Below are 24,034 nucleotides of genomic sequence, written 5' to 3' on the forward strand. Positions count from 1 at the left end.
GTCGTTTAATTTTGTCGTAGTTATGTTATTATTTTTGTTTGTTATAGATTTCAATGATGTTCCAACTAATTCATTACCATTTGGGTCGAATAAAAGTCCACCTTTACTTCTCTCTGCTCAGTCAACCTCAACTCTAGTTCCTGTGGCAATATCCCCTGGTCAGTTGCATTCTACAAATCCATTTTTATTCAATACTCATCCTCAGTTATCGATTACATCCAAAGACTTCATGTCGAATCAGCGAGTTTCTGCTAATTCAACTTCCACATCTCCGCAAATGCAGTCTAATTGTGAGTTTGACGTACATGACTATTGTTTTCATATATATCTGTTCAAAGGTTTGTTATGTCGAAGGAAAACAGATTATTTGAGTTCTGTTGGATTCCGTATGATCAGGTCGTAATGACAGGAGAGCAGTTATGTGGTCTCTGTCTCTGTCGAGTCCGATTATCGTTTATTTCACTAATATAGCCAATGGGACCGGTGACCTACTTGTCAATTGATAAATCAGCCAATGAACAAGAATTAAAACCTTAACGCTTACCGGTCCTCGAGCTTCTTCCAACAAACTGAGCAGTCAGAAGACTAAATAGAGAGCAGATTAGTTCTTTATAGTACTCAATTAAATCATGACTCAAAACTCATGCATTAACATGTTTGAAGTGTCTGATCATACAGCAACACAGTTAAAGAGTTGCAACAGTACAAACGTGTACTAATTATACAATTGAAGCATAAATAATAATCCTTTCTATAATAGTTTCAGAAGTTATACATCCACACTTTCATCCCGTTATATCAGTTTAGGCCGCCAGTGTTTAACTCATGAAGCATAGGTTCGAGCCCAGTTTATCCACCTAATAAGGTTTGATTGAATATGCAGTACTGTTAGGTTTAAAATAATCCACTCTGTGATCAAGTGATTATTATAGAATTTTCACGGCTTAAATCACGAATTGATCTTAGTTTGATCACTACTGAAAACCTGAAAGCATTAGACGACCTCTTTGTTCTAATATGGGATTCAACGGTTTTAATGTCTAACAATCAATCCATGATATTGCGCAACCCTATATCTATTGCCTGGGGCAAATAGCTGTCTCGCACCCGCCGACTTAATGATTTGAAGGTTAAGCGTTCTTGCGCGAAGCTGAAGTCCTGAGTTTGATTCCCGCATCCAGGATCGTGTATGCAAATCAACCTCTTAGATCAGTCTACTTCTCAAATGATTTTCATTTTGAGTTTGTCTCTATTTTATTGATCGATCTACTTATGTAATGTTCACTGTAAGTTCTTTTCTTTCCTACAATCAGCTTTATATCAATTTTTCTCTGTAATCAGTAACTATGTTTAATCCTAAGTCCTATCATTTATGCTGTCAGCCTTGAATAGATTAGTTAAATATGAGTACAGAAAACAGTTATACATGGCCGGTTAATTCTATCTGCTTTTAACCATACAAATCCGCTAACAAAACATAAATGTGAACTTGAAGTGTGTATATGTGTATGTGTACATATATATAGGCGATGTTTCTGGTTAATTATATTGTGTACAATTGACCATAATCATCGCCCTTCACCTTTAATACATATAAATCATGTACACAGATTTGTAGTTCTTCACCAAATAATGTATATTCTGTTTATTATTTATCGTTATCACTGGACCATATGATAAATAGATAAATATCCTTATTGATAGTTCATATTAGATCATTTTATAATTGTGATTAACTTTCAATCAAGTAAACAAAATTCACTTGGTATTGTTTGTTTGAATCTTCCAATTGATGTTTAGGGACTGAAATTGATTAATCTCTTCTTGACATATGTGTATATTGTGTGAGGATTGCCTCGATATAGCCTTAATTCACAAACATTATATGCAAAGATGGATAATGGCTAGCAATGGAATCTAGGATGCGCGTTTCGTTCTATTTGGGACTCGTCAGCTGAATGTACCTGCACCTCAGAGTTGATGTTCACTTCGTGGCTCAAACTCAGTACTGTCCGCTTCAGAGTTACAAATTCATTTTATCAATTTATGTCAATAACTACAGAGTCCTTTAAATCTCTATACTAAACATTGTATATGTTACGTTATATGGACCTGTTAAAATACCCCGTGAGTAAATCATCAACTAGAATACCGACCTATACGGTCTTGGTACGTTGCCAGATCAATGACGCGTTAACCAGTACGAGAAGCCTAGAGTTAACTCTGAGTCCTTATTGGTTCATCTCGTCTAGTTTTGACTACTTGAGTCCAGAACACAACCTCAACTTCCTCTGTATGAATCATATATTTCAGATATACTCAGTTTATATACAAGCAAACCAGACCGCATCATATCATAAAATAGAAAGTAGCAATTATACAAGATCAACCCAAAAAGTGGTTGTGATTATGAGAGTTTGTAACTAATAAATTGAGAATAGTAAATCGTAGAACAGTAGCCAATAGGTCAAATAAAAGCTTATGATTAAAGGAATATGAATATACATATAATATATTTACTTAATAGTTATCCAATAAGAAAACATATATAATATTAGTCGATTAATGGTTCTCAGAAGTCACCATTCATTTATTCTTCTTTAGGATATGACAATATACTGTCATGTTCGATGTACTTAATTCAGTCAGTATATTGTAAACTTGACTAATCGATCAATTCAACTAGATCGAAAAGCAACTAAAAAACATCAAATTCTAGATGTTATCCGTCTCTCTAAATGTTGCTTTAAAACTAAACTAAGTTAACTAACGATATGCAGTGAAGTAGTTGGGCGCGTTGACCGCCTCACTTCAAATGTTTCATCAACTCTGGTGAATTAGTGTCTGGAGAAATTGCTACACAAAATGTATATTTCCTAACGAAGAGGTGAGTGTACTGCACAACAGTCTTCTCTGTATTACTTTATGGCTATGAAACATAATTCTCAAAAGCACAGGACATTCGTCTGTTACTAGTACTCGATCATAGTTGTCTTTGATGTATTACTCACATATGTTGGGGCCACCAAGTGAGCAGTGCTGAGATCAGATGTAGGTTTTTAGATAGAGATGGTAAATCGGTTCACAATTGTAACAGCGTGACCCTTAGTCGACTAAGGTGGCTAGTGCATGTGTTACTTATTCCTAACCGCCTATCTCGATGAGCCAGTTACGATTGACTTGTGAGTAAGTTAGGATACAATTAATTACGGTTAAACCAAAATATGGAATCAGTTCATGAAATCATTGACACTTGGACTGATTATCATAGCCAGTGGTTGAAAACTTTGGCTGACATATACCTTCATCATTCACAATGGCGTAGATGTCTTCACTATCTGTCTTCTCTTACATCTTGAGTTTCAACTCAATTTAAAATGGTTTGGATTGTCCCGTTGTCAAAATTGAATTAAATCTCACACCGGTTGAATAGGTATTGCCTATCTGAACTTAGTAGCTAAGTGAATGACATGATTGCGTTTGAAGCAAACGGTTCTACTAGGTTCGAGTCCCGTAGTGAACATCAACTCTGGGATCCAGGCACATCCGACTGATGAGTCCCAAGTAAGCCGAAACACGCGTCCTAGATACCACTGTCAATCCCACTCTATCTGTTCTAAATCAACTTTATTTTTTACCTTCTATTCCACAAATTCATTACTTCTTTCTAATCATATTGTTTATGCCTGATCTTTCCCACTACCTTTAATACTACTACTCCACGTTTGGTATTCATTTGGTTGCAGTAACTTGAAACGATATCCACATGCGCCAGGTTCTATGTTGATTTAACTGTGACCTGCTGATTCACTATAATTTGATAAGATTTTACTATTCCTTTCATCTTTGTTAATACTAGTAATAACGTAACTAGTGTTATTGTTTGTTTTAAACATAAAATCAGACGAAAATCACACCTTTTAATTTGTTTACTAGTTGTCATTGTTTGTTTGTTTTTTTCATTTTCTCTCTTTTCGTTTACTCCTAAAGCACTTAATAATATGAATCAAAATAACATGTTAATTGATTTTCACTTAGTTTTTAATAATCAGTACATTTCAACAAATACGGGTAATATTTCTGTTTGACATGTTTGACGTCTTCTAGGAAAGGTCTGTTAAAGTTTACCTACTATAGTCTGATCTATACGTCTGTACATACAGATATATATATATATATATATATATATATATATATATATATATATATAGACATTCGGTTATTTTTCTGCTTCAACTATTGTTTATTTCACTAGTTGAAATCATGAGTCAATTGAAGCTAGACCAACATCGAAAACCGAGAGGCACTGGACGGTCGTTTCATCCTAGTATGGGACTTCTCAGCAGTGCTCATCCACGATCCCGCCCTCCGCGAGATTCGAACCCAGGACCTATCAGTCTCGCGCGCGAGCGCTTAACCATTAGACAACCGAGCCATAAAACCCCTTTCTGGTTAGCGTTTTTTCAGAGAGTTAGTTTTCTGCGAGATGTGGTCGCTGACCCCAACCTTTCTCCTTTATACAGGTTGGGACCGGCAGTAGCCCCCGGAGGTACTCTAGGCGGAGTTCGAAAAACCCCTTCTGATAATATTGTTTATTTGCTTAAATCTGGTGATTATTTTATAGATCATAATAAATTCAGAGAGGAATTATAGTTTTTCAAGTTGATCAGTGAACAATAGTAGAATATAGGAACAGTATTCTATCGTATTTCGAATGACCTGTCGGCTGTGGATGTGCTTGCATTTTTGTGTTGAATTTTACATTGAAACTCCAACCAAGTACATTTTACTATAAAATATATCCAATGTGTTCACATTAAATCCAGATGACAAATATGAATCTTTTTCAGTTTAAGAGGTTAAGCGTTCTTGCGCGAAACCGAAGGTCCTTGATTCGAGTCCCACATATGGGATCGTGGATGTGCACTTCTGAGAAGTCCCAAACTAGGATGAAATGGTTGTCTAATACTTCCAGATTTTTAATGGTGGTCTGTCTTAGATCAACTCATGAAGTCAACTATTAACATCATTACAATCTTCACAAATCCCCGTTCTTAAGATTTATTCTTTGTCTAAGTGATTCAATTGCGATATTTGTACGTTTACAGTGACGGTGTTGTCACGACATTAAGTCAACAACAACAACAATCGGTGTTTAGAAAACATACGTTAATCTCTAACTAATAAAGTCTTGACTGTACTCGCAGATTTATTACACATCAATAATAATGATAATGATATACAGTTAATTGCAATAAAATTACATGTGTGTATTAACTCTCTTGATAACATCACCTTATAGCATTTCCGGTGAATTTACTACTTTTCTTAAGTAGTCTATTTTCATTTGAATTTGAACACTCGAATTAATCATTTCAAGGCGGAAAATCAATAAAACTAGTTTTTATTCTAGGGTGTAGTTTTGATTGTTTGATTTAACATTTCACATCATGGACTGACTTGAGTCAGATAACCATTGAAAATCAAGAATCATAAGACCACCGTCTTGTTCTAGTATTAGGACTCTTCAATGGTGTACATCCATGATCCTATTAATGGTAGAAATCAGCATCTTCAGACTTCATGGAGTTCTAGTAAGAAACTGTGATTAGTGCAGTTCAATTATGTCAGGTATAAGACAAATATTACTAACAGAAATTCACATTGATCCCACAATATTGAAAATCAATTAAAGTGAGAAATGTGAACGATATAATACAAACTATAAGTAGTCTTGAAGTCTTCACTTTGATCCCTAATGGAGTCATAGATGCTCACTACTGAAGATTCCTATATCAGAAAGAAACGTATTCAGTCCTTGCTAATGTCCACTGGTTGTCTAACTTAAGTCAGTCCTTTATGGAAAATGCAAGAGTAACTTTTTATACATCTTCGTAGTTACCATTTAATTAACTGTATTTTTTTATTAAGTCCACATAAATATGTACATTTGTTAATGTATTGACATATCGATCAATTGTTTTGTTTTTATTGGAGAGATACAGAATATTCCTCGAAAAAAGCCCAGAAGGATCCTGAAAACGCTAGAAAACATTCTATCCAATCAACATTGAATAGAAGTATTTTAGAAACATCTAGAGAGTGAAGAGTCACGTGTCGCATTTCTGATAGGATGATTAGCTATCCTGCTACTATGTTTAGTAAGGTTCCAGAAATCCAAAGCCACCTGAAATGCCATAAATATCCTCGATTTTCTGTACATAAACGAAGCTTCGAGTCTAACTTCAATCGCAACCATCTCCTATCGTCTTCGGTAGGTACTTTCCTGAGACTGAGGGCTCTAGGTCTGATTCTCGTTTACAGAGTAGTGTACGCACACCACTATGGAGTCCCATAATAGAAAGAAATATCCATTCGGCCATTTCAGGTTGTGTAACTTTGATCGATTTTTAATTTCGATTTAATTCAACTGTCCCAATAACCTCATATCGATCAAAACAATTTTCCAAGTAGAAATTAAAACACTATAACTCAGTTAATACCAAATTCTACAATTTATGTTATTCAGTCCTACTGTAACCGATAGAAAATATTGTGATTTTATATTCTTTCAAAGAAAAAATTACGCACCACTCTTCACAACCATATTAATGTTGACATTTGACAGAAAAAATAGCGATTGAAAACAAAATAATATTTGCTACACAAATCATGTAAAACTTGAAGTTTTTGAGGAAATTCTCGGAGTTCTAGTGAGAGGCCGTGACCGGTGGAGCTAATCTATGTCAAGTAGAGACAGGTATCTACCTCAGTACAATGAAAAATAGTCGCGCAGTTCCGTGGATTGGTTGAGGCTAAACATTAGCACCGCTGGATGTCGACCAGCTCAGTGGTCTAGGGGTTAAGTGTTAGCGCGCGAGACCGAATTTCGTGGGTTTGAACCTGGAGAGCGGGATCATCGATGTGCATTGCTGAGGAGTCCCACAACATGACGAAACAGCTGTCCAATGCTTCTAGCAAAGTAATATAATGGCTTCACAAAAATATCATCTATTGCTTACATGCATTGTTAAGATCGATAATACAGTTTATATCTGAGATGAATAAATAAACTAAGAGATAAATCTCGTTTTTACGCTTAATCTTTTTTTATTCATGTTATTTTGCTTTGTTGGGCGGTTGCCCCAAACTGGTAACGATGTGATAAACGCTGCCTATGGTACAAGTCCAATCTGTTGTGACTTTGTGTCTGGCTTTTTATCACGTGATTTACCTACTAATCAAAATACGACTTACACAATCTTAGCACTGTGTCCAACCAGTGACGTTCGACCGATATGAGCAGACTAGCGTCCGTATTGGTCCTATGTCCGCCTAGCCCGTCCACTTGAGTCCAGAACACCAATACCAGCTTCCACTATGCGATGCGAATCGAATCGAATCATTTACTTCAGACATACTGGGTTTATACATCAAACAAATAGACCGCAACGCACCATAAAATAGGAAATAACATTTGTACACAATAAAGCCAAAAAGTGGCTGTGAACGTGGGAGGCAGTAGTCAATAAACTGAACCTAGCTTAAGAACAGTAAATCGTACAATAAATTATAGGTCGAAATAAAGCTTATAACAAGGGGAATATAGATATACATAATCTAGTTACTGAACAGTCATACCATAAGAATATATAGATAATATTAGTCAATTAATATGTCTCATAAGTTACTCGTTATTTAATCTTCACTCGGATATAACACAATCTGCTATTTGAGTAGAAAAACTGAGGATGATTAGAAAGCTTATATTGACAAAATCGAATAGAAATATATGCATGAACTCATTCAAAAGAATGTATTTGTTTCTCTTAGATAATCAGGTCAAACCTTGACCAATAGTTGCGTGTGTTTGTCAGTATCTTTCATCTATCATTTGACCCTGAACTGATACGTTTGGTTGACCCAGTATATCTTTACCTACAAGTCATGTGTTAACGATTCTGACCAATTTGACTTACGTCATATGAACACGTTTAAATGCTCCCTATTAGAAATGCTTTTTATTTAAACTATTTAAAATCCTGTTAGTCGTAGTATTTAAACTAGCACAAGTCGGATTCTCTCTTAACCTGGTTTTCGGACTAGTTGACACTCCTCAACAGGCAAACCTGCAATCCCCATGTGCAATTCGAAAATAGGTCACCAAAATTCACTGTTTAAAATGTTACTACTGAGTTGTTCTGCCAGAGACTGGCCTTCTGTGGGAACTGAGAAGTTCAAAGCTGACTGATCACTTAGTAGATATTTGGTAGTGGTTAGATTAGAGATGCACACTGTTGAAGAGTAGTCCCATGCTAGAACGAAACAACAATACTTCCTAGTTTTCAATGGTTGTTTAAACATAGTATACAACTATGAAAATTCACCTATTCTTCACAAACCTCCTACACTTAATAATTTAAATATTTTCGACATTTAGAGTATTCAGACCAGAATAGTTTCTGTTCCCGGTGTATCGTTGTCGAATAAACAAGATGATTGTATTACTTGTTCTCTTTTTCCCACTTGGAATTACTTACTATTCAATGGAATTGGTGTGAAATGATTGTTGTTTTCTTTATATTCTAAATGATTCTAATCACTAAGTTTCAGCGCCCCCGAATACCCTAGTACGGCCGAGAGTGAGGAGAGTCCGCTCTCCCTCTACAAATGCTCTCACATGGCTACGCGTATACGGCCACTACCACGGAAGTCCCACTCATTGCCTTCTCGCAGCGGGGGTGCTGTTTACGAAACTAAGGGGACGAAAAGCGAATGTCCGGCACTTTAACCGGGTTGGTGGACACGGAGAGTTCACCTAAGAGAGTTGAGAAACCCTGATTCCAAACCAATGGTGCACATGGTCTCCAGTATCCTGAAAGAACAAATGGCGTATGAACCAATCGTTGGTCACTGGCTATTATGGAACTGCATTTCCTGACGTTGCTCCACTACCTTGTGGATCGGACCTTTAGGTCGAAACCTCCGGATGTGGTCACCTAAGAAAACCATCTGCTTCGGTTTGGGCACCCGATCAGTATCACAACCCTCACACAAATCAAATGAGATTCATGTGGTTCATATGTATCTGGTGCCCCCTTGTACCAATATTTATGTGTTCGAATAAATAATAAAACTAAGTTTCAGTGTTTGAATACATTCATAAGCGTTAGATATCTTACTATCGTTTTGGTTATTCATAAAATGTTTATATCGTTCATTAGTAATTGCTGAATACTGATAAATCAATAAATATTCTTATAATATGAACTGATTCTCTGATTATTCTCCCTACTTTAGTTACATTCATTAAATTATACCTGTCGGCGTTGATCTAAACAACGAAATTTCAACTCACCGGTTTCATACATGACTATCAGTTTGTTGAATCGTGTTTTTTTTTTCTTTTGCACCGTTATGAATATTCTTGACTTTTTAATTCAAGCATCTAATTTGTCGTACTTTTGATTTACCCTACATGATTATTTTGATCACCTTAATCAATCGTGCATAGTGTATACTCAGTATTACGTAATCATTATTCTACCCGATGTCACTGCATCCGTCCGCTTACAATAACAAATGTCTTATATTTGTTTTGTTTTGTTTTTGTACAGCGAATACTATTCCGTCAAAATCATTAATTTCACTAGACGATAAAATCGCTCAAATAGCTGGAAATTTGTCTATTTGTGACAGTTATTCATCCACACAAGCTGGTCGTATTTATCGTGCTCCCGATGGAAGTTTATCTACAATCAATTGGTCTGGAACTATGCCATGTGTTCAAGTTTCAACAGTATCTAATCAACAGATGTCACAAGTTTCAACTATTCATCAATCACCTTCTTTGAATCAAATTATAGGTCCAGTTAATACTAATCATCAACCAACTGCTTCGATTCCATTGAATCCGACTAATCCATGGGCTGCATCAGCTCAGTCTAATGTGAGTTCATTCTCAAGTCGGTGCGCTTTTAATCTTAAATAAATTCGATATTTATGTAACTCAATTCAGGAGCTAAGTATTTTAATGTGGTAATTAAGTTTGTCTAGCATTTGAATCCAAGCATTATCAGTGAACAGTAGTTTCTAGTTTTTTTTTATTATTTACCTGTTGTCACCTCGTATGTTTTGTGTAATTTTTAATCATTTTCTGTTTTATTTATTTCACGATGCCAACCCCCACCTTGTTAGTAGTTAAAAGGTAATAGTATTTCTTCTTGACCATCATCAACTGACTATGTTCTATCTCTCTGTTTTCAATATTGTAGGTGTTCCATCTTACTTTGGAGATCTAGTGGTCCTTCTGGAACACATTCCGTGTTTTAAAGGCTTACAAGCCCACCGTCTGAATGTGATTTTGTGGGGACCGCGGCTCACTGGTCTTTGTATACATAATGGTATCACACCGAAAAACAACTTAAAAAGTTCGCAATTTTACTTGCCCTGCATATGTATAATCTACTTGCATACTAGTTAACACACAAACTTTCATACGAGTACCCACCTGGAAGGGTAGATGTTCACCGTTCCCTTTGAAACGTATTTGCTACAACAGAATATCTCTTATACATTACATCCATATTATTCAGTGCATAGATACCATCCCTGTACTTCCTGACGCACACAAGCATAAGCACGCTCTCGAGGGAGGTTGTTAGTCGCCTCACGCTAGTACTTGGTACCACCTATTATTATTATGTCTTCGACCTGATGGATAGGTCGCTGATTTTGTTAAACATATGGCTGACATTTTGCAACTAACATTTCCTTTGTACGACACCAAACACATACCTCTTGCACATATATACATGAACTACATAGGCCTGAGGACTTCTGAAATTCTTATTCATAAGCATGTGCATCAAATAGCTCGTTACAGTTAAGTGGGCCTCGAGTTGGAATCCGAGTTAATCAATCACTAGTCCGATCTCTATCGACTGCTTAATTTGGCTATCAGGGTTGCCCTCACTATCCAGCAGCGCTGTGAGGAGATCTTGGGTCGCATTTTGCTTCATTCTCTATAATGAATGCCCCAATCCAATTATTTACACTTAAGTTATTACTAAATAGCTATAAAACAGCATTATTAGTCGGTGGTTATCGTAATGTGTTTAGTGCTCCCTATTAGTGCCCTGATACAGTCGAAATTTAGGCAATTCTCCCCACAGGTAATATAGAGATTGTCAGGGAATTCCTACTTATTATCTTCTTGTTGCGTTAGTATTGTTTACAAAATTGAAAGAATGCAAAGCAAATATCCTGTGTTTTAACACCAGGTTATTGATGAGTAAGTATAAAAGATCCATTTAGAAGAGTTGGATAAACTCTGATTCCGAGATGATATTTTCTTTAGAATAACATTCACATATTTTATTGTTTCATTAAGATTCATTGTGAATAATCAAATGCATTCATTATCACCATGATAATATTGTTAGAATCCATGATTGAATTCTTGTTTCTTTCTTTCTTTCTTTCTGTCTTTTCATCTTTCTATAGATTTCATATCAAACTCAATCATTTATGAATAATCCTATTCTATTGAATAATAATAATGGAATAGTTCATCGTTCAATGAATAATCCATTTCTTTGATAAAAAAATTTTTACTTATCATCTAGGTATTCTTGTTGGTTCAACCACTCCATATATATATATATATATATATATATATATATATATATATATATATATATATATATATATATGTGTGCGTGTGTTTGTGTATCCATCATGAACGAATTAAAAAAAGAGGAAAGACATATCCTTCCCTATCTCTTCATCAATTATTTTATTGATTAATCGATTGATTTCTTTTTCCTGCCTTTCTTTATATATAGATGCATACATGTGTGTGTGTGTGTATTGTGTGCATGTCTATCCAACTGAATTTTTGTCTGTCATTAAGTACACGGAGTTATAATTCACCTTTCTTTCTATGATTATTATTATTATTATTATTAATAAGTAGTAAGTGTATAAATGGGGAAATAAGGATCAGTATTGTATGTTGTTCTGTTTTGCACTCGAGTTGTGTTTGTTTCTTCCATTCATTCATTCATTTATTTATTCTAAACTTACAGATGAAGAATTTTTACATGATTGTGTTTGTGTGTTTCTATGCCGTTGATAATATTTTATGTTATATATATATATAGAATAATAATAGGTCTCTTTTTATTTTGTCACACAATAATGACCCCATTGTGTTCCAAAGATGTATATGCCTTTCTTTTTTCTTCGATGTATGTTGTGCAGTGTGTGCAAGTTATATATCTGTATATTCTCTTAACATATTGTGACATTCATATCATTGAAATTATACCGACCTATGCTTATAAATATCCTATATATATACATTCATCTTATCATATGGCCTATAGACGGTTAAATGAATTGACCTATTGTTACTTTATTTAATGCCCCCTTCCTTCCCTCCCCTCTCCTTCTTCTTTTTTATGCTTTCATTTTACATCATCTGTTTGTTACAAATGAGATTTCTGTGTATGTGTGTACGGGTGGGTTCCCAACTATTTTTGTCTTTCTATTTAAATAAAATTGTCTTTTCACATTTGTCTGTTTACTGCTGATTAATAATACCCTACCCCTAGATCTATTATTATTATTACTATCTTTGGTCTTTGTTTCACATGTTCCAATAATTGTTTATCCCTTTTGAGTTCTTTCAGACACATATATATATACCCCCACCCTCTCTCTCACACTCTCTATCGACATATATACTTCTTTTATTTTGTTAATTGTATACGTCAGACTGAAATTATTTTTTTTTCGTTTCTTTTTCCTCTTTATCTTCTCTTCTTTGTGTTTCTTCTTTATTTCATGATGAGTTTTATTCTTATTGGGTAGGTAGGTAACCCATTCCTTCTTTTTTTTTCTTTTTTGTTTTTCATTTCTCATTTTTAATAAATATACATTGACTATTTAATAAAAGTATTAAAATAATAATTAAATTAACTTTCTTGGTCTAGCTTCAACTGACTCATGATTTCAATCTGTGAAAATTTCTAAAAATCTCCACAAACCCCTTCTGATAATAATCATCTGCTCATTATTGACTGACTTCAAGAGATACTCCTGGACTTCTAGTGGGAAGCCGTTACCAGTGGAGTACAACCAGGTCTGTTGTGAGATATCAGCTCACTGAAGACAATGGTATATGGTGGCGCAACTTTGTGGATTGGTTAAAGTTAGACATTAACACCATTGGATGCCGGCTCAGTGGTCTAATGCTTAAGTGCTCGCGCGCGAAGCCAGTAGGTCCTGGGTTCGAGCCCCGCGTGGTGCGGGATCGTGGATGCGCACTGCTGAGGAGTCCCATACTAGGACGAAACGGCCGTCCAATGCTTCCAGGTTTTCCATGGTGGTCTAGCTTCAACTGACTCATGATTTCAATCTGTGAAAATTTCTAAAAATCTCCACAAACCCCTTCTGATAATAAATTATGGTAATATTGTTTATTGAATTGATTTGTTGTTTTTTTTTACTTGTATCTTCTCATTGTTATTTAGAACTGCAGTTGATCAGTCTCATAAGGGTATATGTACATCCTGTACGGATTACCTCGATATAACTTTAAGTCACAAAATTTTTCAAGCAAAGATGAATAGTGGCTAGCAGGAGAATCCAGTTTGACGCGGGTTTCACCATTTTTGGGAATCATCAGCTGGATGTACCTACATCCCACAGATGATGTTCACTCCGGGACTCGAATCCAGTAAGGATCGTTCAGTTCAAACGCCATCGCATTATCCACTTAGTTACTGAGTTCTGATATCCACTTGCTTGTGCAATGAAGTGAAGTTTACATTCACTTGGTATTGTTTTACTTGTATCTTCTCATTGTTATTTAGGACTGCAATTGATCAGTCTCATGTCGGTATATGTGCATCCTGTACGGATTACTCCGATATAACCTTAAGTCACAAGCTTTTTCAAGCAAAGATGGATAGTGGCTAGCAATGGAATCCAGAATAAAGCGCGTTTCGTCCTATTTGGAATTTGTTAACTAGATGTACCTACATTCAGAGTCCCAGAGTGAACATCAACTCTGAGATGCAGGTATATTCGGCTGACGAGTCCCAAATAAGACGAAATGCGCTTTATCCTGGATTTTACTTCTAGTCACTATCCATCTTTGCTTAAAAAGATTATTTATTGAATTTGAAGCGATCAGTCATTTGGTGTTGTGTTTTTTACTTGTATCTTCCTATTGATGTTTAGGATTGCAATCGATCAATCTCTTAATGGTATCTGTTTATCCTGTGTGGATTGTTTCGATATTGTCTTAATTCACAAACTTTTATAAGTAAAAATGAATGGTGGAATCCAAGATGAGTGTTTCATCCTATTTGCGACTCCGTCAACTGGATTGAACTGCTAGCCACCATCCATCTTTGCTTAAAAAAAGCCTTAACTTAAGGTTATATCGAGGTAATCCGCACAGGATGCACATATACCGACATGAGACTGATCAATTGCAGTCCTAAATAACAATGAGAAGATACAAGTAAAAACAACATCAAGTGAATGTAAACTTCACTTCATTGCACAAGCAAGTGGATATCAGAACTCAGTAACTAAGTGGATAATGCGATGGCGTTTGAACTGAACGATCCTTACTGGATTCGAGTCCCGGAGTGAACATCATCTGTGGGATGTAGGTACATCCAGCTGACGATTCCCAAATATGATAAAACGCGTGTCAAACTGGATTCTCCTGCTAGCCGCTAGCCGTCATTATTCATTGTGTTCAACTACAACAAAAATCAAAATACTATCTCCATTAATGTATAATAATATCATCTAACTGAGATACAGGGCAATTCTATGAGATCTAATTAATCCAAATGAGAAAATCAATATCCATCAAGTTATGTAGGACATTTAGTAATATTAGGAGTTCCCCTTGTTTATTTCGACATCAGTCACATTATCTATTGATTAAGTTGTGTTCTTTTTTTTAAAAAAAAATAAACAACATAACATTGTGAACTTTTCAATACCCTATCGATTTTTTTTTTACTTTATTTCTGTTCAATATTCAATCCTAGATCACTTGATTGATGACTATATGAAATACACTTTGCAATATGTATATTATTGTTAAAAGGCTAAATAAGAAAATTCTCATCTCTTTTATACATTTGGTGTGAATTACAATGTGATACACAAATGTTTGATTGTTTATTTTAGTGTCTTTTAGTGACAGATATCTAATTGATTCATAAAAAAAAAACAAGAAGTTAATCCATTCAATGTGTTATACACTCTGGTGCCATAACAACAAAAAGAAACCATTCAACTTTTAGTAAGACATACACCAATTTACATTTGGATTATTTTCGTGGAGAACTCGTTTACTAAGCAACGGAACAACCTTCCATCTTAGTATAGAATAGATGGTATTAAGCAAGTAATAAGATCCAAGATGCACATCCCTTCCTGTTCGAGACTCTTCAGCCACATATACCTGCATCGTAGAGTTAATGTTCACGCCGGGACTCGAACCCAATAGAGCTGTTTACTTCAAGTGCCATCGCTTTATCCATCTAGCTACTGAGTTCAAATAAACAATCACTTGTGCAACTAATATGAGTTTTAATTCAATTTGAAATGAATTAACTGCATCACCTTACGTTGCTCCACTGCCTTGTGGATCAGACCTTCAGATCGAAGGCTCCGGGTGTGGCCCCCCTAAGAGGAACACCTTCTTCGGTTTGGGCACCCGGTCAGTATTACAGCCCTCACAAATAACAAATGAGATGAGTGTGGCGCATATGTATTTGGTGCCTCTTTGTACCTATATCTATGTGTTAAAATAAATAAATCAGGTAAGTAAACTAAGATATCATATGGTTAACTATCTATCTATTTGTTACTATTAGTATATTTGAAATCGATAGTTTCCTAAGTATGATGTTTGAAATATTCAGTTTTTAGAAGGATCAGATAGAAAATTATATCTTTTTACATACTTATTTAAATGTTCAGTGAATAAAATATATTTGCATATTGAAAATGAAGTACTGAACTGGTATTTTGGATTAATGTTGGAGACATTAGATCCCCAGAATTCACTTGGGAAAGGACCTAATTTTGTAATTTTATCTAGAAAATTTGAATTTCTCCGTTTTCGCGCCAAAAGCACTCTTGTCACCTTCATGTCGTATTTCCCACCGGGAAATATCTTAAATGCTATTGATCCGTTGCGTCTTTTAGTATGCTATTTAGTAACTCTCCCCAAGAACGGTTTTGTACTGTATATATACGTTTTGAATTGTGTTTGTTGTTATCGCTCGTTTCTGGCTGTTTTGTAGGATATACTTACCCATTCCAAGCTTGGACTTCTCCCTCTAGTTAGCGGGGTTGGGATACCTCAATAGCTAGCTTACTGGTGTTTGGTCACCGAATCTTGTTCTCCTTCGCAGATTAAGTGAACTCGTGATAGCTTCAACCCTAGCAATTAGATAAATATATTTTTTAAACAATGCACACACGTACACTGATACACAGTATCGAATGGATCGCTTTTAGGTAGTATGGTGCTCTAGAATGGTACAGATATCCTTCCAATACATTGAAATATTCATTAGTTCACTAGTTGATATTAGTTCATATTAAACATCATGCTAGAGGAGATCTGTCACTGTCTAAATAGGTCAATGATAATGTCTTTTAATGTTAAACTGGGTGATGTGGAGCATCAGTTCCTTCAAGGACTAAAGGTATACTTTGTTGAAAAGTGACCAACTAGCAGAAAACTTATAAAATCTGTATGTTACAGATAATAAACAAAATGACTAATGATAATAGGGAAAAGATAAATCCGATGACTAATCAAAAAAAAGGGTAGTTTATATCAATTTCTTAAGTCTAGACAAATGACCCCTTATTGATAATTGTCTAGTGTATTTGCGATCTTCATATCCTATCAGTAAATTTGATTGAAGTAACTTAGTCTGTATATACATCTATTTCTCGTTGTATGAATGTATGCTACAGTCTGCTTGGGATAATAACAATAATAAAGAGGAAGTAAACAATCAAGTCGTGCATATTTCTCATGACAGTTATAGTCTTCATCATAGAACGATTTGTTTTTCGTTAGTACATTGATTATTTATGGTCGATAGAATGTTCTGAACAAATAGATATTCAGATGGGTATTTTTGTGGAGATTGTAGTAATTTCAATGGTTAAGATCATGAGTCAGTTGAAGCTAGACCACCATGGAAAACCTGGAAGCACTGGACGAAACCAGTAGGTCCTGGGTTCGAATCTCGCAGGGGGCGAGGTCGTGGATGCGCACTGCTGAGGAGTCCCACAATAGGACGAAACGGCCGTCCAGTGCTTCCAGGTTTCCCATGGTGGTCTAGCTTCAACTGACTCATGATCTTAACCATTGAAATAGATGCTCGTCATCATTTGTGGTGTTGTCTCAACACTCAAGAATTACATGCTTATACTACTTGGTACAATAAAGAAATCAATTAATGATAGGACTGTAAACTATCATTCGAATCATACTGTTCAAATTCGGCAATGAAATATAGTTTCTTCCAAGATAATGCAAACACACAGTTTACATCAATAGTTTATTCATAGGAAGTATCATTTACACTATTAGTTTGTTGTCAACAGAAAATCATTAAGGATTATTCAACTTTCAGAGGTTTCCATAGATTAATTCAATGTAGTTTATATAGGAAGAAAATCAACATAATGATTCAAGATATCTCAATTATTACCGCTGAATAAAAATCACAAGGATTGTTAAACTTAACCTAGCATTGTAGTCTAACAGTCAGCTAACACTACGGAGAGTTTTTGAACGTCGTTGAATTTCATAGCTTACATCACAGACTGGTAAGCTGTCTCGTTCTAGTATTACATTCTTTAGCAGTGCACATCTACTATCTGATCACGACGGCTGAGTCAGTTACCCATCGATGAAGATGGCTGCATAATATTCCTAATTGTTTGAAGCTTAGCATATAAGACATTAGACGCTGGCTCAGTGGTCTTTTTGAGACTCGAAAGTCCTGTAGTTTGATCTTCGATTATGTTGTGAGTGTGCACTGCTAATGAATTCCATACTAGGGCAAAATAGTGTTCCAATACTTCCTAATTTTCCATGGTTGTTTAACCCAAAATCATTCTGTGATGTAAACTGTTAAAGTTGGCTAATAATTATCTGATATTAACATCATTATATTTTCGGTAATACATACATTTGTTTGTTAGTCATCTATGTAACTCTTAGATAACAGTCACTCATAGTAGTGAGATCAAATTACGAATAATGAGATAGTGTAAAATTGACTTAATAAAAGATAGGAATAGTCTATGTTGGTTAGTGATGATACTATCTAACGGAATTAAATTTCCGCAAACATAAATAAAATGAACTTTAACATTTCAAATTCATGAGCCGATTGATGTTAGGCCACCATTGAAAACCTGGAAGCACTGGACGGCCGTTTCGTCCTATTGTGGGACTCCTCCACAACACCATACTGATAATTACTATGTGCTCACTGACGACTAGCTTCATGAGGGAAGTCTCGGACTTCTAGTGAGAAACCGTGACCAGTGGAGCTAATCCGTGTCGGAAAGAGACAGATACTTACCTCAGTACCATGGAATATGGTTGTGCAATTTCGTGGATTGGTTGATGCTAGACATTAACACCATTGGATGCCGGTCAGCTTAGTGGTCTAGTAGGCAAAGCATTCGTGCGCGAGTCTGAAGGTCCTGGGTTCGAATCCTGCGAGAGGGATCGTGGGTGCGCACTGTTGAGGAGTCCCACAATATGACGGAACGGCTGTTCAGTGCTTCCGTGTTTTCAATGGTGGTCTAATATCAATCTGTTCATGATCTCAATCGAAAACGTAATAATCTATACAACATTCTACTGATAATCTCAAATTCATCCTAAATTCGAAACCCAGTCTTAGAATTCACATTGGGAAGAAAATCAGGATCATGCATTTCATTCTTTAGCATGTTTCTCATAAGACGTAGTGATTGGTCTCTTTAAAGATCCATCCAGTTTGTGTAAATCAATAGGAAACAGGTTCTTATTCAGTCTCTTTGTTAGCAACTATGCACCATTTTTAGTTCTCATTTCTTTACAGAAGAATTTGTATCTTCGAATAAGTATTTTTAAGAATAAATCCCCCTATCGTTTTTTAAACAGAAAAATATGAAACATACAACAAGAAAATCAACAGTATCGCACTTAAAATTTAAAAGGGACTAAATAACATATACATTGGAGAATTGTCTATATAGATCGGTAAAGTTAAGATGGTGGTTGGAGGTAGTCAACAGGAAACCCTGGACCCGGGTTTCGTGCTACTTGGCACTTTTCAGCAACATGTACCTGTAATCTTTAAGGAAACTGATGCTTCCTGACGGATTCGATCCCGTGTCGCCTAGCTTCACAGTCAGAGATGTTACCACTGAGCTATTCGAGCCACGACTGACCACATGTAGGACTGAGATGGGTGGTGATCAATGAATTGTAAAGGATTGATTAAGTGAATAATTTTTAGCAATTAAAATTTAGTTAAATTTAAGAAATTATGAATTATTTCTTAAATATGCAAAGTACTATTCTCATCATCTGGTCTCACCCATATCTTTTTTATCCATTTACCTGTTGACGTAGAGTAATGTTGACTGACTCCAGTCAGCACATGGTTTCAACAAGTGTTAAAACTTAATTTTACAAGGAACAAAATGAATACGGTTAACCGTTTTATCATTGAATGTATTAATCGATTTCGAACATCCAGATAACTTAAATATTAACTTTATTGTTTATATAACCAGTTCAATTGTCTGAAGTAAATGTCTGAACATTCATAATTGTCAGATAGATTTTGTTACATAATGCATTATTATATTCATGTTCCAAACGAAGTAGGACTTAAAAGTCCCAAGGGAATACAGTCATCTTTCCAAGAGTGTTTTAGTGACTCCAAAATGTACATTTAATATGGTGATGCTCTAGTTGTCGTTCATATGTTTGAAACCTGTCAGAAAATCCTTGATTAGAATGTAGTATACCTCTAGTAAGTGACACCAGAATCTATATAAATAAACTTAAATGCAAGTTTTTGAAGGAGATTTCCGATGTAAGAGTTAAATAGAATAAATGCTAGAAAACAAGATCGCTAAACATCTTCAACTCTAACAGTGTAAATTGTACACGATACAACATGTAATTGAATTGAGGTAGTCGAGTAGCTTTGGAAATGGAAAAAATCTTGTTTACTCAATAAGATAGAATCAGCATGAAATTCGGTCAGTGTGATATTAGAAATATGTATTGACATAATACTTTATTGGCTAAGAACTACTAGATCGAATTAATTTGACTTTACATAAATCATATAAACAACAGTGTATTCATTTTAAACGAAGTTCGATAGTGGCTAGCAGTGGATACGGTACTAGGTTCGAGTCCCAGAGTGAACCTAAACTCTGAGATACAGGTACCTCCAGCTGAAGACTCCTAAATAGGACGAAATGCGGGTCGTGGATTTCACTGCTATCCACTATCCATCTTTACTAATAATGCTTGTGAATTAAGGCGATATCGAGGTAATCCTCACAGGATGTACATATGCCAACAATAGACTGATCAATTGCAGTCCTAAATATTAATGTGAAGATACAAGTAAACAATACCAAGTTTATTCATTTATTATTTTGATTTATTTACGGGATCAAGTAAATCATTATCACCAGTTTTGTGTTTTAACTATTTGTCCTCGCATTCAATGTTTTCCAGTACCAAGTTACCGAGACAGATTTATAATGGATAGTGGTTAGCAGTGGAATAAATGACGCACGTTTCGTTCTATCTGTGACACATCAACTGGATATACCTCCATCTCAGAGTTGATGTTCACTCTGTGACTTAAACCCAATTGTACCGTTCGCTTCAAACACCATTTATATGGACTCAATAATTAAGTGGATAACGTGATAGCGTTTGAAGAGAACGGTAATAGATTCGAGTCCCGGACTGTATACAACTCGAGGATTCAGTTACATCCGATCGATGAGTTCCTAATGGGATAACACGCACATCTTGGATTCCACTGTTAGCTACCATCCACCTATGTTTATAACATTTACTAATGCTGAAAAAAAGATTATCGATTAATGGTTTCCGATAATTATTTACACTTATGATACGATATATTGATTGATATAACACTGTAAACAACCAATCACGTTAAGGTCTATATATATTTTTTATTGATTATTTATTACTTCCAACTGATTAACCTGATGATGGTAGGTTTGATGAGTTTTGGATTAAGAAAAATTACCGCTAATCACACTAGCAACTACATCTCATCACTTATAGTGTGTTTAGATTAGCACAAGTTAAGGTGATTATGTTCAATGTTGAAAAGAAATGCAATATAATCCATTTAAACGATTTTATTAATCACTATGTTAATCATTGTTACATGTTCAGGATTTTAGTGAATTCATATCTAAAGTATATTGACTATTCAAACAATCTAATTTATAGCGAACGACAAACATCTCGTTTCCTATTTTATAATACTCATTTGAAGCAGATGATCAAGTTTTCGATATGATGAATAATTTGAATCAATGACAGTCTCAATTTGTGGTATTGGGTGATGATTAGAAATGACTGACAGCAAAGATAATATGGATAGAGAACATTCGTTTTGATAAAATTTCATCATAGCGCCATATATATATGGGGCTGAAAACAGTGGATGAAGGGGTGAGCAAGATCATGGATCGATTGAAGTTAGAAATTAACACCGTTGGATGATGACTCAGTGGTCTAGAGGTTAAGTGTTCGCGCACGAGACCGAAAGTCATGAGTTCGCGTCTCGTGTGAGAGATCGTTGATACGCACTGATGAGGAGTCCCATGCTAAGATGAAACGGCCGTCCAGTACTTCCAGGTTTTCAATGATGGTCGAGCTAAGATAGACTTGTGATTCCAACTGTGAAACGTGAAGTTATCTAACACAGTTGTACGATATGTTATTTATTATTATTTGAACAAACAAATATTGGTACAAAGGGGAACCTAATACATGTGCGTCACACAAGTCGCTTGATCTGTATGTGGGCTATGATACTTCCAGGATGTTCAAGTCGAAACAGGTGGTTACCATAGGTGGCCACATCCGGAACCTTTGATCTAAATGTTTGATCCACAAGGCAGTGAAGCAAATTCAGAAGATGCAGCCCAGTGATCAGCAGTTGATTCATACACCATTTGTTCATTAGGGATCTTGGTGCCCATGTGCACCATTGATTTGGATTCAGGGTTTACCAACTCCCCTAGATGGATTCTTTATATCCATCAACCTGGTTAAAGTGCCGGACATTCACTTTTCGCCCTCTCAATTTCGTAAACAACACCCCCACCACAAGAAGGTAATGAGTAGGACTTCCCTGGCAATGGCTGTATTCTAGTGGCCATGTGAGAGCATTTCGAGAGAGAGAGAGAGCTGACTCTCCCCACCCTCGCCGTACCAGAGCATTTGAAGACAGTACAATATGAACATTAACTATTTGAAATTGATTGAATATTCCTTTATAAACTTTAATATTTAAATTATTTGCATAGAATTGGATCCAATTTCATTGATTCATACGGATCTTTTTATTCAACTATTTTTCCTCTTATTAATTTCAACAGTTCATTTAATATATATATACATGAATATTCTGACCAATAGCCGCTTAATTGAATAAAGTGTACTAATGACCTTGAAGTCAATATTGATTATTATTTTTGTTAAAAAATCGATAAAATAACATTTATTTACTTTAATCGTTAATTGTATATTGTAGGATTGTTTTTTTTTTTGGTTCCCATTTTATCTAAATATTGGACAATGATGAAATGGAATTTTGTATAGAAAAGTTGAAATGTATAAAAAAAAGATTCTTTAATTTAATCGTTGTGATCATCATGAATCAATTGAAGCTAGATCACTGTGGAAAACCTGGAAACGACCTGAACGGTCGTTTCATCCTAGTGTTGGACCTTTATCTATGTTAACAATGTTGAGATTAGATGGTGGTTGAAGCTACTTACTTACTTACGCCCGCTACTCCCAATGGAGCATAGGCCGCTGACCAGCATTCTCCAACCCACTCTATCCTGGGCCTTCTTTTCTAGTTCCTTCCAATTCTTGTTCATTTTTCTCATGTCTATTTCCATTTCTCGGCGTAATGTGTTCTTTGGTCTTCCTCTTTTCCTTTGACCTTCAGGATTCCATGTGAGGGCTTGTCTTGTGACGCAGTTGGGTGCTTTCCTCAATGTGTGTCCTATCCACTTCCAGCGCTTCTTCCTGATTTCTTCCTCCGCTGGGATCTGGTTTGTTCTCTCCCACAGTACGTTGTTGCTAATAGTGTCCGGCCAATGGATCTGAAGTATTTCGCGTAGACAATTGTTAATAAACACCTGTATTTTCTGGATGATGGCTTTTGTAGTTCTCCAGGTTTCTGCCCCATACAGTAGAACTGTCTTGACATTTGTATTGAAAATCCTGACCTTGGTGTTGGTTGACAGTTGCTTTGAGTTCCAGATGTTCCTCAGTTGAAAATATGCTGCTCTTGCTTTGCCGATCCGCGCCTTCACATCTGCATCAGATCCACCCTGTTCGTCAACGATGCTGCCCAAATATGTAAAGGTTTTTACATCTTCCAAATCTTCTCCGTCAATTGTGATTGGATTGGTGCATTCTGTGTTGTATCGGAGAATCCTGCTTTTCCCTTTGTGTATATTGAGACCTATTGCTGCTGAGGCTGCTGACACACTGTTTGTCTTCTCCTGCATCTGTTGTTGCGTTTGGGATAGAAGGGCCAGATCGTCTGCGAAGTCTAGATCATCCAACTGCATCTTAGATGTCCATTGTATCCCGCGTTTCCCTTCAGACGTTGACGTCTTCATGATCCAGTCGATCATCAGGAGAAAGAGAAAG

The 24,034-nt window shown here is 35.7% G+C and overlaps 1 protein-coding gene across 2 annotated transcripts in view; it reads left to right on the forward strand.

Annotated features, from left to right (window-relative positions):
- Positions 1-13,695, forward strand: part of MS3_00009306 (uncharacterized protein) — a 49,519-nt gene extending 35,824 nt beyond the window's left edge. Inside the window, exons 12-14 of one of the 2 annotated variants that reach the window (XM_051217658.1) lie at positions 48-290; positions 9,618-9,949; positions 11,506-13,695. In XM_051217658.1, coding sequence (XP_051065075.1) covers positions 48-290; positions 9,618-9,949; positions 11,506-11,601 — 671 coding nt within the window. In that variant the 3' untranslated portion in view covers positions 11,602-13,695. Of the gene's footprint in view, positions 1-47; positions 291-9,617 lie in introns of both variants that reach the window. The other variant, XM_051217659.1, reaches the window with a different exon arrangement.
- The last annotated feature ends 10,339 nt before the right edge of the window (positions 13,696-24,034 follow it).

The sequence above is a fragment of the Schistosoma haematobium genome, chromosome 5 (genome assembly GCF_000699445.3).
Source record: "Schistosoma haematobium chromosome 5, whole genome shotgun sequence".
In the NCBI taxonomy this organism is placed as follows: Eukaryota; Metazoa; Platyhelminthes; class Trematoda; order Strigeidida; family Schistosomatidae; genus Schistosoma; species Schistosoma haematobium.